The 16,645-nt window shown below is 36.9% G+C and overlaps 2 protein-coding genes across 4 annotated transcripts in view; both read right to left on the bottom strand.

Annotated features, from left to right (window-relative positions):
* mpp2b (MAGUK p55 scaffold protein 2b) overlaps positions 1-11,496 on the bottom strand; it is a 26,861-nt gene extending 15,365 nt beyond the window's left edge. For 2 of the 3 annotated variants that reach the window (XM_056771234.1, XM_056771236.1), the window contains exons 1-2: positions 11,215-11,496; positions 3,077-3,156 (exon numbers count right to left, since the gene is read on the bottom strand). In XM_056771234.1, the coding sequence (XP_056627212.1) occupies positions 3,077-3,107 (31 nt within the window). In that variant the 5' untranslated portion in view covers positions 3,108-3,156; positions 11,215-11,496. The remainder of the gene's footprint in view (positions 1-3,076; positions 3,157-11,214) is intronic. The other variant, XM_056771235.1, reaches the window with a different exon arrangement.
* Positions 11,497-12,333: 837 nt separating this feature from the next.
* pyyb (peptide YYb) lies at positions 12,334-14,484 on the bottom strand. The gene is made up of 4 exons (XM_056771239.1): positions 14,442-14,484; positions 14,052-14,239; positions 12,687-12,764; positions 12,334-12,495 (listed from the first exon to the last, which is right to left on the bottom strand). The coding sequence occupies exons 2-4, from the start codon at positions 14,237-14,239 to the stop codon at positions 12,471-12,473; spliced, it is 291 nt and encodes a 96-aa protein (XP_056627217.1). The 5' UTR covers positions 14,442-14,484; the 3' UTR covers positions 12,334-12,470.
* Positions 14,485-16,645: the final 2,161 nt, after the last annotated feature.

The raw sequence follows: 16,645 nt of genomic DNA, 5'->3' as shown, positions 1-16,645 counted from the left end.
GTGTTGTAAAATATTGAGAATATTGTTTTTATACTCAGAACACACAAATACACGGTAAAATTGTAGTTTATTTGTCCCGCAAAAACAATGTACACAGTTCGTCCCATTCCCGACCAACATAAAGTTGCACACACACTACATACAAAACAACAGAAGAATTTACTGTATACAGTGTTGAGAGTATGCATCAATTGTGGGACTCACTTGCACATAGTTATATCGCAATTCTTTGTCTCTTTATGAATTGCATTCAAATGGCACCCTGTAGACCTGCTTCATCCTGAGATGATTTCTGCGCAAGACATGGTCCATATGATTGATGCTACAGTGTACCTGCTCAAATGTGACTGTTCTCTTCGCCCAGCCTCCCTCATTGTTAGACCATGGTTGACCACATGATCAACCAAAGTGGCTCGGATCTCATCAGAGATTACGGTCATTGGCCTTCTTCATCCTCGTACTTGTACTCCCCGTCCTCCTCCTCCTCCTCTTACTCTTACTCCTCAGGCTCTGACTCTGTTTCCAATGTTGGTATCCATTGCTCCAAAACAGAAGAGCGCACATATTGCCCTTTTATGCTAAAGCTCTGATTGCTAATTGTAAATCTGTGTGACGGGTGTTTGCCCTTGTGATAAGTCAGTGTGCATATTTGAATGGCAGTGTGTTCCTTATGAAAACAAGATATTTTCTGCATGAAAATTGTGCCAAAAGCAGAGAATTGTGTGTAGTGTTTTGAAAAAAGTGTGTTTTAGAACTGCAATTTGAGTGTAAAGAAGGAACTGTGCTTGTAGTTTAGCAGAATTGGTTCATGGGGTTGGTGAATTAGTTACATGTTGTGGTCATTGTGTCTCAAGTACCAGAATTTGTGTGTAAACAATTGAGAAAAACTGTAATAGAGCAATACACTTCTTCATGAGCTATTATATTACGGTCATACTTCACATTAGTGATATTTTTAAACAAACCACAGACTGTTTGAAGACTGTACCAAATTCTTTGTTCTGTTGAACACAAAGATATTTGGATGAATGTTACTAACTGAGAATTCTGAGGCATCACTGACTACCATAGTAAAAAACTGTACGTTTTTGTTCTACAAAAGAAGGTATTTTATTGACTACCATTTTTTGACTTCCCCGATGTCAGTTGCTCACATTTCCCCAAATATCGTTTGTTGTGTTCGACAGAACAAAGAAATGTATACAGGTTTGGAACAAATTGAGGGTTGGTAATTCATAACAGAATTTGGGGGTGAGGTATTCCTTTAAGGGCACTACAGAGACAACAGAGAAACATCCAGAATGCTCTTGTTAACACACTATAGTACACTACAACCATCCTGAACACCCCAGCAACTGTATAAACATATTATAAAATGTATTCCTTGACCGATTACGTCATCTAAAAGGTCATGACGTCTCATGAACATTGTTATTCTCTCTTTAGGATGTTAATCGAGTCCTCTTTCATCAAAGCTGCGCAGCTATGATGTCAACTGAAAATCACAAGACAGACTAAAGGATTTATAAAAATATGACAATGATGATCCACAGTATTTTCCCATCCTTATGATGTCTGAAGATGTCTCACATTCTTACCTTCTGCACTCTGTAGAGGTCTTACTCATACAAAGTCCTTCAAAGAGTCCACCATCTATACTTCAGTCTCTCGCTCTTAACCCTGTTTTCTGCCTCTCATTCACTGCACAAGGCTTTTTTTTCATTTCTTATCTTTTTCCACCTCTTTGACGTCAGCAGCAATTACCAAAAAGCTTATTCCCTCTCACTTGTTCCTTCCTAGATCTTTTATTTCTTCCTGCTGGACCGTTTCTGCCCGTGTGTTTGAAACTGATCAGATTTTCTTGATTTCTTTCTGCCTCCTCCTGCATTTACCAAAAAAGTTTGATGCACGATCAACAGTGCATCTTTACATGATCTCCTATCAACGTTTGATTTTTACATCACAGATTAATCACAGATTTACATCATCTTCTTTAGATACTATTCAGCAAAAAGTGGTCAATCTATGGAATCATGACACCTTTTTTGTTATTTACTTCTACATATTGTAAAGAAATGTCAAATTGCTCATTGCTCATTTTGGGACTTTAGCCTGACTTTCACCGACTGGGTCACACATTTGTGTGATGTGATATGACTTTGGACAAATCAATCGGGAAATTCTTAATGTCCGGCAGCTGTGTGTGGAAGCAGATTTTGGACAAACAAAATGCACTGATGACGAAGCGACTCAGCATGACACAGCAAAAGCAAAGACTAATGTCCTGCGGCACTAGAACTGACAGATTTTTGTTTAGCAAATAATATATATAGCCGGTCATTTGAGTGAAATGTGTCTCTTGACCTTCCAAATCTTTTGATCTGAAACTAATAAAAAATCCAAAAAATAAATGTCCAAACATATTATTTTCTTCCGTAAATTGTATCTAATAAAACGTTTCTGAAATGGATGAACTGGACTAAAAAAATCAGTGAATATAACAAGCAATGTGAACAACCATTGTCTCGAGGTGAACTGTTTGATATACATGAGAATACTTCTGCAAATTCTACATGAATACTGACTACGCCAAAGATGATCAAATCATCACCTTGTTATTATGGCCCTGGATGATGTCATTAGGGGCGGAATTCCTTTTATGGGCACTTCTCCTGGAAGAGCACGCCCATCAACATGCTCAAAAAGGATATATGTCATTTTGTTTAATTAACTAGGCCTAGTTCAACTATGGATTTGCAGAACGCTTGAAACTCAAAGATAAAGTGCTAAAGTGTTAAATTTAAAAATCTTTGGATTTTGAGTAGTGAATCCCGTACGTTATTCTTCTGTGTGTATGGAATAAACGAAAGCGCTTGTATCCCTCCAAACTAATGACGGTGTAAAAAGTTTAGCTGATGATCAGATTCAGATGATCAATGAAGCACAAACTTTTATCCCTGCAAAAGGTTTCTCTAAAAAGGCTGACTCGTGTGTTCACAGTTGTCACAGCTCATTATTTCACAGAAGTCTTTTGTGCGTCTTTTGTTTGATAAATTATTAATAAAGTGCTTCTTACCTGAGTCAGAACTGGCAGATGCCACAGGCATTTTCGTTGTTTTGTGTGTCTATCTGAGTATCAGACGAGTATGCGGTCAGCTAGAGAGAAAGAGGGAGAGACAGAGAGAATGAGTTTTTGTGTGTCCGCTCAAACATTTACCACAATTTAATCCTCACTGCCTGAAACACATTACTATACATTTCATTTCAATGTCAGAACATTTTCATGGGTTAATGAACTGTCCCTGAGTCAGTTAAAGGTACTGTTTTACCACCTTTTTACCACCTTTACTGAAGTAGAAACAATGATTAACATGATTTCTCGTTCACGTCTGATTTGAGGACATCAGCGGTGGAGTTGAAGATAACAGATCCCATCATTCCAAACTCCATTGTTGTTGTTTTGAATCTGCGCCGTCTAGCGGTGGATTTTACAACCTGTGGCTTTAAGGCTGGACATTAATTTATTTGGCACTTTCATCATAGGATGTATTGTATACTTGTTTCCGTAGGGATGTAACTATTCACCGTGAGCCGGTTGAAAATCGATTATAATATGTGACGATTCAAGTAGGTTGAGACATTATAAAAATCGCAGAATATGTTCTGAACAGCAGGGGCCGCTGTTTTTCTGCAAACTTGGTATACATGGATATGAGGATATTTCTTCACAAAGTTAAAGTTAGTTTATATTAAAGAGACTTTTGTATTATTCATTTTTTATTTGATTTGGAATTCATTTTAAAACTGCAATATGGTTTATTTAAACTTTTCCTCAACTCATTCTGTAAAAACATCGTGATTAAATCACACCGTGAGATCAGAATCGTGAATCACATCGCATCTTGAGCTAAGGGAATCATTACATCCCTAGTTTTCACGTTTTTATTTATTCTATAGACGGTTTTAATCTATTAATGTTTTATATAATTTATGCAAATTAATACAATAAATAATTGAATTAAATAAATGATTTGTTCAATTTTGTTGTATGTTCATTTTATCAAATAAACTATTTGTTGAATGGGTCCTGTAGCTCGGTCGCATTCAAACAAACTGTACGGTACATTGCCATCTAGCGGTATAGCTTGGTATTGCAGTCTAAATTCAAAATATTGGAGAGACAAGTTTAGCCAAGAAATGGTTCTTCTCGGTTTCTTTTGTTTGTTATCAGAAATAATCTACAGGCACTCTGTTGTTTGTGAATGTGTCCCGGAAGTTTAGACGGAGTCACAAAAGTGTGCATCCGCAGTATCTGAACCCATGAACTTGGTCTGACATGCACATCACTGGACACACAACTGAAAAAAATCCAGCAAACATTTCAAACTATTATTGAGCTAAAACCTAGCTTGTACATGTAATTCATAAATGAAGCAAACAAATAAGGAAATATTATTTCCTGTAGATGAAACATTGATTCAGGACCGTGACAGTTATAGAGACACCCTCAGCTAATCAGACTGCACTCACCATCTAACATTCATTTGGCAAACACACTGATGTAAGCTGTAATGCCGGCTTCACGCTTTATTTTGTAAGTCCTGAACCCAAGAAACCAAGAAAAAGACTTCGTACATGATCTGACACACCGAACACTCAATGTATCTGTAATGCTGTGAACTATTGACTGCCCACATGGAAAAATAACTGTGATGTCTTATAAGCGGCATATAAAGACATTTTGGGCATTTTTGCTCCTTGACACGATTTCGAGGGCACAACTGGAGATAAGAGATTAATAAAGAAATTCAATGTGTTAACAATGTCATGTGATCACACAGTAAAACACGCACACGCAAGCACACTCACACAGGTCTGACTGAAGCAGTTTAACTGTGCATCTCAGCATGGCTTTGCATAACTCAGCTGAATGAGTGTGTGTGTGAAAGAGAGAGAGATCTTCATTAAGCACGTTTGAAAAGTATCTTCTATTGTGTTCTGTGGAAGAGAGAAAGTCAAACAGGTTTGAAATGACAAGAGGATGAGAGAATACTGACAGAATCTTTGATTTTATCCATTAGATCTCCTGAGTTATAAAGGAGGAACCTCTGACCAATAACATATTCCTCTGGGTATACATACTGCACACTAACAGCATGAGAAGTACGGTAGTGTGCTATTTGTAGTCAGGAGCACTAAGCCATCTCTCTGTTTGTGTGTGTCTCTCTTTCTCTAACATGTCTGTTGTGACATCTGTTTCCGTCAGTGGGACAGAACCCAACAATCAGCTCTTCCTGTGAGCTCAGGACCCTCGACAGCTGTACACGTTGTGTGTTTGTGTGTGTGCTTCTGACAGGAGATATGATCCAGCACTGATACAAAACATATCTTTACACCAGAAAAACATATTTTTCTTTTAATAATAAATGACCTTACAAAAAAAACTAAGGACACATCCTACATAGATTCCCAACAAAGCTCAAATGTCTTACTAAACCTTAAAAATGCCACAATCAAATGCTTGACAAAAAAGCTTGAAAACAAGAAATAAAACATTTTGTGGTCCACAGACTAGCAAAAGTTTGAGTTTGTGTATTCTGTCACGACAAATTCAAATGAACTAAGTCATTTGTTGACTTGTGCTTATAAATCAAGTGAAAAATGAACAAAGTTACAGAAGTTACATTTATATAAGGAAAAGGCACATTATCATATGTGACCCTGGATCACAAAAGCAGTCACGGGAACATTTTAAGAAAAAAGATTACTTTGCATGGGTCAAAATTATCCATTTTTCTTTTGTGTCATTAGGATATTAAGTAGAGATCGTGTTCTAAGAACATATTTTGTAAATTTCCTACCATAAATATATAAAAACTTTATTTTTGTGAGTGGATGGCCTGCTACAGTGCCGCAGATTAATAACTTCAAAGGCAATTTTCTCAATATTTTGATTTCTTTTGCACTCTCAATTTCCAGAGTTAACTGTTGTATCTCAGACAAATATTGTCATATTCTAACAACGCATACATCAATAGAAAGCTTATTTATTCAGCTTGCATATTAGGTAAAAATCTAAATTTAAAAAAATGTACCCATAAGACTGCTTTTGTTGTCAAGGGTCACATATAGCAATATCACCGTTCACCCAACTTGCCGAAAGTCAGCTAAAACAACATCAAGTTCAAGACCTTCAGTCGAAAGATGCATTGTCATGCTATGATCTCACTGCAGGCACCTGCAAAGTCATCTGTTATTTGTTCTTCACCTGCAGCGTCAGTACCTTAGGAGGTTTCATAAGAGTGACCTCTTTGAGGACGAACTTCCAACCTGTAAATGAACAGCCATTAGCCTAATAACCATCCCATCAAAGTGATACTTTACCAAATAAGGACAATTCTGTCATCATTTACTCACCTTCGATTTGTTCCAAATCTGTATAAAATACTTTGTCCTGATGAACACAGAGAAAGATATTTGGAAGAATGCTTGTAACCAGGCAGATTTTGCCCCCCATTGACTCCATAGAAGGCAAAAACACAATGCCCCAAAACTGTTTGCTGTCCTACATCCTTCAAAATGTCTTCTTTTGTGTTCAACGGTACAAAACACAGTATTTTTTCTACTGTGGGAGTCAACGTGGGGGAAAGATCTGTTGGTTCCAAGCATACTTCCAAATATCTTTCTCTGTGTCCATCAGAACAAAAACATTGATAAAGATTTGGAACAACTCGAAGGTGAGTAAATAATAACAGAACTTTCATTTTTGGGTGAAGTATCCCTTTAAACTAGAAAGCAGTCAAATATGAGAGATAACTGGCTCTATGCCATCGCTATTTTACACAGGAGCCTTTTTCCATAAACCACACAAAAACATACTTCTACACACGCTTATTAAAAGAGCAAGAGTGAAGCTACACCCCCAAACTCAACATCAAATGGGCAAAAGCAAAGTCTATAAATAGAAATATTGTCATTTACCATTAACACCTTAACAATCAAAAGGGACTAACTTCAAGCACAGCTCGGTCTGTAGTCTGTCCTTAAAGCAACATTTAAAACTGGCAGAAATCCACAGGTCCTCTGGAGTCAGAGCTAGAAATAGCTCTATTCAGTTCCCACAGGTCAGGCTTCTCAATACTTCACATTGGACAATGCTTGTAACCAAGACAACCTAATGCGCCGCTCGCGCACAAATGCGGCTTTTCCTTTTTTTCTGTTCTGCTTGGTGCTGCTTCGCCATAGCAACAACATAGATTGCATTAAAAAATAATTACAGCCGAACACCAAGATGGTGATTGTTGACCAGAGGATGAGGATGATGCTTTAAATTAAACAACAAGGTACAAGAAACAGTGTTATATTGCGAATACAGTCACAGAATACAGTGTCCACACCAGGCGCAACACGACACGACAGAAGACATTAGAAACGCATAAGAACCCATTATAATTTCAAATATCGTCCACACTGGATGCAGCGCGGTGTGACGCGACAAACCCATTAAGAACAAGCAGGTTGATATGTTGCATCACGCCTGGCGCCTCCGGAATAGACATGGTGTCACTTACAATACAGCACAACAATTTAAACTGTTACACACATTTTCATTAAAACTCTTCTGTATTAAATTGATGTGATTTCATTCCTCTGAGATCTAGTAGCTGACATGTGAACTGAAACACATTTACTAAATGGCAGAGACTTTATCCAGAGCATTGTTTTGGACGTTCAGCACAATCTAAAAAAAAACACGTAATAAAAGCTGACCTTCTGATCTTATTAGGGCTGCCCAAAAGAGCGATATTATGGAAATGGTTCCAAACAAAAAGTTGTTTCATTGAGGTTTTAGGTTGATGTAGATAGCAGAGCAACTGCACCAGAGGTATGTTGGTCATATAAGTATCAATTTCAATATAGTTTGACACTAGGGAATAGATCCCATCGGAGATGGCGTGGTTAGAACCCCCCCCATGTCGGCAGGTCCTTTGCTGATCCCACTCCCCTAACCCAACATCTCCGTCTGCTCTCCATTATTCTGTCCCATAAAAGGCTTAATGCCCTGAAATGTTACTTTTAAAAGTAACCGAAAATTTACTTTTTTAAATTTGTGTCATTGTAAGAGGTCTTCTGATTTGCCAGCCAATTATCTCACCAGCGTGACTCAAAACGATTGCCTTTGTTTAGGTAATTCAATGACAACGCACTGATCGGGCGCACCGTTCCGGTCACAAGCATTTACAAGGAGAGATAAATACTGGTAAATTAAGCAAATATGAAACGTTCGCCAAGTCAAGCGTCACTATTAAAATTCAACGTATTGGAGGTTAAAGATTTGAGCAGATACTCGTCCACACATTTATGCAGCAGATGCGAATGACAACTAATGTTGTGTGACTGATTAAGGATAAGTGTAGTATAAACACTGTCATTGAATGAGCGGAGTCATACCAAGAGACCAGAGCATCACTGATATTTGGGGTCGGACGAGGTTCAATGAGCACCCACCCAGAACGCTCCATCAACAACACGGCTCGCTCGACGATTTTCTTCCCAATATTTTAAAACTAGTTTTCTCTCTTTCCATGATTCATGAATGTTAGTACTGTGTTAAACAGCTGCGCTACAGATACACACACACAAGCTCAATTAGCTTAAACAAAAGGAGTCATAACAGTGGGAGGTCGGCACTATCTGTAGTGTAGCGAGAGCACTCCGACTGCGCAGTTGCAGCGACGGTTGCCTGGTAACACAGCAAATCCCAAAGAGCCTCTACTACATGCTTTCTGAATGGACCAGAGGAACAATATTGTTAATAGCATTTTGTGTTAAGTCGTTCAGAAATGCGAATCAACGTTCTTTTCTAATAAATGCCTGTGCATTATTCAAGTAAGCAGACAACATTTAGGTTTGAACAACCCGTGGTCATGTTTCAGAAGTCTTGAGATTATTAAAATAGTTTTTTTCTTCATAGGCTGTCACCTCTGCAATGGCAATATAAAAAGCTCTGCGACACCTGGTGCATGATACAATCTCCACTGAGAGAGCAGATTTCTGATAATATTTAGATAATATTCAATTCATTTGTGATTGAATAGCCAATCATGATTTTAGATATAATTCTATCAATGAAACGTCTTCCACCTTCTGTGATTTTCTTCAGTCGATGGTGTTTCGCTGTCACCTCTCTTTATCAAGTGCACTGACTACATCAATGGTTTTCATGGAAACACTCCCTGGAGCTGCACATGTGGGAAAGCTGTCATACACCGTGTGGAATAAACAGAGAGGTAAAGTCATGTTTATGAATGAGACGGGGGAAAGAGCCGGAAAGATTACACAGGTGCCGATTTTCCCACACAGGCCAGCACATACATGGAAAATAACAGATAAACAGCCAGACATATATGTCACAACAATAATAATAGAATACAATCAAGTCAAATAAAAATGGTAAGTATAGAAATTACATATAAATAATACATAAAAATACGACTATTTTAAAAACAGAAATAACAACAAACGAAGAAAATGAACAAAATAACCAACATAACTGTCTAACTAATTTGAGACTAAATAAAATAGAACTTCACAAGAATAAATAAATAAAACTAATAATAACAGAAAGAATGGGCAGGGATATGCTTATCTCTCACTTTCTCAGATGTATGTAATAATAATAACATTTTATTAACAAAACTTATGACTTGCATTTTGACAACTGAAGTTCACCCAAAAATTCTGTCATCATTTACTCACCCTCTTGTCATTTAAAACCTGTATGACTTTCTTTCTTCCCCAGAACACAAACAAAGATATTTTAAAGAAAGTCGGTAAGCGAACAGCACTGGACCCCATTCACTTCTATTGTATGGACACAAAACAAATGCAAGTGAATGGGGCTACTCAACAACATTCTTCAAAATATCTTCTTTTGTGTCTGGCAGAAGAAAGAAAGGCAAATAGGTTAGAAATGACACGAGGGTGTGTAAATGATGACGATTTTTTTGTGAATGAACTATCACTTTAAGGAATGTAGACAAAAAACATTACTTGACCTGAACTCTGCGCTAATCTAGAGTGTTGGGTGTAACTAGTTACTAAGTAATTAGTAACTGTAATTTAATTACTTTTTCAGAGTAACTTACCCAACACTGATCCTAGTTCAGTTTATCTTAAAGTTATTTTGTTAAATAACTATTTCATAAATAAATCACCCATTTAGGCTACTGGGGTGGAAAAAATTAAGACACAATTTCAAAATCAGTTTTTCTGATTTTAAATGTACTATCGATAGGTGAGATTCATTAAAATGTTAATTTGTTGTTCCTTCTATGAACTACTAAAAAGATTTCTTCCAAATATCAAATAAAAATAAGTTCATATTTGCAATAAAACAATGCTTGATGCTTGAAAATGCCAGAAAAGTATTTCCTAGACCTCAAATACTACAAAGAAAACGAAATCATATTCCCTTTCAAGCAATAAAACAATAATATTTCTACATATTTAAGGAAAAGTTCAAAAATGCTTTTTAAATATGATAACCTGAATTTTTCTCGGTTTTCAAGTATCAGTCTTTCACATTGCTGTTGGATGACTTATGTCACTCCTGATGTTTTATTTGGGTGAATTTCCACAATGTTAATTAAATGAAACTTTGCAATGGTTTTCCACAGCTGTTTGTATACAAGCATATGTTTTAGGAAAATATGAAACCCTTAAAGTGTAAATGCCGATGTATCTCATAAATAGCTTTCCTGTAGCTCAGTGGTAAGAGCATTGCAAGGTTGTGGGTTTGAGCCCAGGGGATTGCAAATACCTATGTTAAATGTACAGGTTAAAACAATGTAAGTCGCTTCGGATAAAAGCGTCTGCCAAATGTCTAAATGTAATATCTGACGTCTTTATGATCTGTGATATGATCTGTGCTGTCTTTCAGGTATCTGAACTTTCAGAGGTAATTCACACAAAATCATTCATCGACTCCAATAGCTTGCTTCTGTCGCTTAACCAATGAAAATGTAATTCATTTTTTGGTCCTGTCTTCATACAAAGCACTATGCAGTGACGGTGTGAAATGGTTATACCAGGGTACTTTGATGCAAGCTACGTCACCAAATTCATCATCATGATACTACGGTGCTTTACAGAACATGATGACATTACAGTAACCGTGACATTAGTGATGAGATGAGTCAGTTCAGGACTCACCTGTGATGCGAGACAGGTGAAATGAAACAACACGTCCTTCAGTTCCCGCACACTGTCATCATCATTATCATCAATGAATTAACGCTTAAAATCCACATGCGACCAGTCAGATATTCACCTGAAACAACAGCAGCCAGCGAGTCCGATACACTGCACTATTATCACGCAGAAACACTTCAAACTAGCTCATATAGTGTTTTAATAACTCTAGAGCGAGATTTTAACGATCTGTGTATGCGCTGTAAATGATGTGTGTGACCGCCGGCGACGCGCTGCTGTTGTATTGAGACGCTATGAGTCTTAAAGAGGCAACGCACTCCACGCCTCTCTGCGGACCCCACCGCATCGCACCAGCTCTGTTACGTGACGTCACCGAGATTTTTGCAGCTTTTAGAGAAATTCGCCATATACTGCAGACAGTCCCCCTTTACATACTGTTACCTTATACACACAGGTATACTGTCATAGCGAAAGGAGACCAAAGGGGGCAATATTAATATTAGCTATTTTCTAAAAACATACATCCTAAGAACTGTTGCATTTCCGCGATAATAGTATCATTTTGCTGATATTTTCCATTTATAAATAGTATTGCTCATAGGACTGAATTATTATGAATATAATAGCTCATAATAATGACATCGCATCTAAAATGCGTGAAAAGAGTATTGTGGAAAAGCCATTTTGTAATATGTAGTATAATATTTTCATTTATTTTATTTTTCGCATGATCTTTGTTTGATTTTAATTTTAAATCAACAATCCAAACCAAATACCGTAGGGCTAAACTGTGATCCCTCATAATAAGCCAACGCTGGTTTGACATAAAAAAAGATTTAAATATGGTTCATTTCCTCCCCCTAGTGGCACATAGATGTATTAGCTCAGAAATGTTGAGATTGAAATTAAAGCATGTCAGTTAGATGGAAAATGAAATACATGATTCATATGTTAAATGTGCAAATAAAGAGAGAAGTCGTGTGTTCAACATTCAATTACTCTTTATAGTTGTCAATTTTGTCAGTGAATAATAATAAATTATTTACAATTGTCTTTCACAAAGCAGAAATTAAACCAAATGACAGAGAAAGAGAAAGTGAGTGACAGATATCATGAGGTGTTTTGGAATCCTCTTTTTAAAGAGTGTTTGGCTCATGCTGGTCTCTGCTGTTCAGTAACTCATTTATGATCATTGAGATGGACAGACGAAGAAACTCAATGCACCAGCTTCAGAAGAGGAGGAGAGATGAGTGACGTCACCATACCAGGCTGTCTTCAACACTGCACAGAAACGAACATGAAAGAAAATAAGGTAATGTCGCTCAAGTCGCAAAGCATGTGCAAGATACACAATCTCAAGGTTTTATATTCACGTGACCCATTCAAATATAAATGGGTAATGCATGCCTATAAAATGCATAAATGTATTGCAGGGTAACCAACATATATTTGGATGTGTTGTCATTGCTCACCGGGGCCTGATGTCCTGTTCGTCATCACCAAACAGCAGTTCAGCCACAACGGCCTCAGGGCTGGATCTCTTCCCATATCTGAAGAAGTAGAAACATCACATATATTTCACATGAGTCTACGAGACGTTCTGAGCAATGCACCTGTCGGGCCGTTTTGACTTTTCGATTGCTAGGTTGCTATCAGTGCTTGCTACTGTTATTTTAGTGGCCTATATTACAAAACAACTCGGTCTGCATATGGCTCAGAGATTCTCTGGGAAATTAGAAACGGTTCTTTTATGGCATCTCGACGGAAGCCTCATTATGGCACATCTGTGGTCTAAGAATATTCACCACACCTGGAACTGAGCAAAAATAACACATGAGCATCACCATTTAATTGTGGCCTTTTGTGGTACCCAGAAAATATCAGGGTACATCTGCGGGGCACGCCACAGAAAAGATAAATCGGCAGACGTGTGAATCCCACTTAATAACAATCTATCTGAACAAGCAGCAGAATAATTAGGGGTTGCGTACAGGTTGAAGGAGATCTGGCAATGCAGCCCACCCTCGCACATATGGTGGAGTACACATAAAAAACACACATTCGAGTTGAGTTTTTTACTTCAATTTTAGTTCATTCGTCTGTAAATATGTAATTTGGAAGTACCTAGGTATTGTTTAAAGTTCTTGCGAAAATATCCTGGCCTTCACAATAATCCTTCAGTATCATGGTACAAGAATATTATCATATGATCATTGTACCATGTTATGTCACAGTGCATTTTGTAAGAGATAGTTATTATTTAGACCAATTTAATTTTATCTCAAATAATAAAGCACAGATTGGAAAATGGATTAAATTGGTGCCACTGAAAAATGGACATCATAATCTCCAGACAGCATCATTCAATGGCGCATTAGATGTTTTTCATTCATTTTCCCCAGTATATAGTTTCTTCATAACATGATCTTTCTCACTCTCACAAATCTTTCATACATGAGCAGAGCAGTGTGTAAAGCTCATTTGTCCACTTTTGCAATAAATTTGGCATTGCATTTAATTTGATAATATAGTGATGGTTTCTTCAACAATTTACACTGAGATTTATTAAATGCGCATTATAAATGAAGCTTGTAAACTCTAACTCTAATTTTTGTTACGATAACTTATAGTAACTTTCAACAACATACATTTATTTGGTACACTAATGTAAACAGATTAACTAAACAAACATTAAAAAAATGTCTTTAAGTCAAATGTAAGGTGATCGAAATTATTCTGATATTATGAAATAAGGTCCAACAGTAATAATAAAGTGTGAACTGAAAGATTCCTCTGTTATATTCAGCAAATCATAACGTGGGTTTGGCTTGTCTCACCTCTGTCGTGTGATGAGGTTGACGTAGTGTCGTAGCGCCGTTTGGTATTTGGCCAACTCATCTCGATCCATGCCTCCCGCCGGAGGTTCAGGTTTGGGTGGGTACGCTTCAGCCAGGCTGCTCAGACACACTATTACACACAGCACAAGAGCCACCAGCACGGTCCAGGATCTCATGCCACAAGCCATCTGATAAACAGAGAGAAAATCAGATTTGAGAAATGGTTGAAACATTTAGAATCAAGTTCACAGAATCACATGAACGTTTTGTGGAGCTTGTCTGTGCTCTTTAATCTGATGCTTTCTTTAAATCTATGAAGTTATCATTGAGTTTATCATCGACTAAAACTGTATCAGGGTTTTTGCTCTGAAGGATCAAAATTCGACTTACTGTTTTATAGATGTTCAGTCCAGGAAGGGTCACGAAGAGCTGATGCTGATTGTTGGAGTTCTGCTCTTCTCTCTGAATCCTGATGCTTATATAGTTGTTGAGACCCCAGTGGGAGGTCCAGACCCCACCCAGGACTTACACACCAGTGTTAATGAGGAACTAATGAGTCATTGGCACATGCTAACCAACACTTTGATTTGAACATATCTGACCCCCTATGAACATCAGTGAGAATTGTGTAATACATATGAAGCTACATATGAAATAAAGTATAACTGGAATAAATTAAGACTGATTTAAAAGACTGATTTTACAATGCCACCTTTCTTACAAAAATGTACCATGGTTTTACTGAAAACAAAACCACTAAACATAGTTAAACCACAGAAACCACAAATGAACTATAGTTTAACCAAAGTAGCCCATAAAACAAATAACAAAACAAACAAATACTACACTACAAAATTCACATAATTTAAGTAGCTCACACTTTTACTATAGTAACCCCGTGGATTATTTTCATAATAGCCTTTGTTTAGTTTTATAAACGACTCCTATATAATCAAAACATTATTGAAACACTTAATTCATAAAAATATTATTTTATTAAGCCAAAAAAGTTGAATCATCCTGAACATATTGTCCCTTCCTGATGAAGAATACGATAGAAATCATTACCGAAATTCTAGTGAATTATTCACATATGGTTATAAATAATGGGCATTCAGATAAGATAACTAAGCGGCTGCTTGGAGCCTCGCCGCCACTAGGGGGCCCCCAAGAGCACATTCGATTAAAGCTTTTTGTGATACATTCACGACATGCATTTTCTCACGTGGGGCCGTATATTAAATTCTTTCTGTGGTTTGTGTCAAAATTTGGGAAGTTTCTGCCTAAACGCAACAATGCAATATCAAAATAAGTGAGGTGCCAATCAAATGAAAAGAGGCGGGAGTTACTGGATAAAGAGGCGAGCAGTGACCAATCGAATCAAAGAAGACGGAGCTACTGTCACGTGTTCAGCTGTAGTTAAAAGACCCCCCAGATTGTGACTTAAAACATTCAATATTTGACAACTGTTTAGTGTTTAACGATATAAATGTTGAATATCCGACTGTATTCACTGATGCAAACGACAAATGCAGATTTAGATGAAAAATATGTAATTTACGTGATTTATGTCATTTATGATTATCTGTCAATTCAGCGTTTTATTTGAGATAGGGTTAAGAATAATTGTGTGTGTATTGTTATGGTTAAGAAGTAAATACACACAAACAAAGATTAAATCATCCTTAAGGGCTAGGATGATTTAATCAAGGATTCTATAGGTTGTGGTTAAACAACAAAAAAAAAATTTTCAACAAAATCTTTGCAAATAGTTAAATGCATTGAACAATAAATTCAAAAACCATTGTATGGTCTGCAATCATAACTGAAAGGAACAGTTCCCCTAAAATAATTAAATTATCAAAAGTTTTGAAAATCACACGTAATGCAAGGTTTGTGTTTTTGTTATTATGCCATTCCTACATCCAACACACAGCTACAACTGATAGAATTGGGTGTGTTAGATTTAAACTGTGCATACAAATAATCAAAAATTGACAATAGTTGATTGTATTGGGGGCACCCCAAAATAAAATTCTACTTAGGGCCCTGTAAAAGCCCCTGCCAGCCCTATGCATTGTATTCGGTAACTGTAATAGTCTATGTGGGTCCCTTCTGGTAATGTGTTGGACTGTTTGTGGAACCAATAGAGCATCATTAAATTCACTTCATACAATAATTTTATAATGGTTTTAGAGAACAGCTGACGGTTCCTTAATATATTTTTTATAGAAACTATAAGCATTTATCCGCATGTTTTTGACATATTAAAGTAGGTTAATAGTTGCCTAATAATTTATTTAACATAAGGCTACATAATAGCTATACGAACAGGTTTTTCGTTAAAAAATGAATCTGTTAATTTATTTAAGAGTGAATCCAGCAGATGGCGCAGCTGAGTCAACCTCGCGCCTGCAGGGGCCAGATGCGTGCAGACACGTAAAGAGATGTAAAACGCCTTCATTTTCATCAGACTTCCACAGTATTAGTAAAAACGGTAATATCAGAACACTATTGTTTTAACTTTCAGAACAATTGTTAAAAGAGTCTTACAAAAGATGTGATAACCTAGATTGTGTGGATAAGTATCTAAA

The sequence above is a fragment of the Triplophysa dalaica genome, chromosome 17, assembly GCF_015846415.1.
Source record: "Triplophysa dalaica isolate WHDGS20190420 chromosome 17, ASM1584641v1, whole genome shotgun sequence".
NCBI lineage: Eukaryota > Metazoa > Chordata > Actinopteri > Cypriniformes > Nemacheilidae > Triplophysa > Triplophysa dalaica.
Note: the sequence above shows the minus strand (reverse complement) of the source record. Positions and strands in the feature narration are given on the sequence as shown.

Bases quoted from the DNA above. Each gene is read 5' to 3' on its own strand.
- pyyb (XM_056771239.1), bottom strand. From the start codon at position 14,239: ATGGCTTGTGGCATGAGATCCTGGACCGTGCTGGTGGCTCTTGTGCTG. The intron at 12,765-14,051 runs GTGAGACAAGCC...CTACTTCTTCAG, and splicing joins AACCTCATCACACGACAGAG to ATATGGGAAGAGATCCAGCC. The intron at 12,496-12,686 runs GTGAGCAATGAC...GTTTCTGTGCAG, and splicing joins GAACAGGACATCAGGCCCCG to TGTTGAAGACAGCCTGGTAT.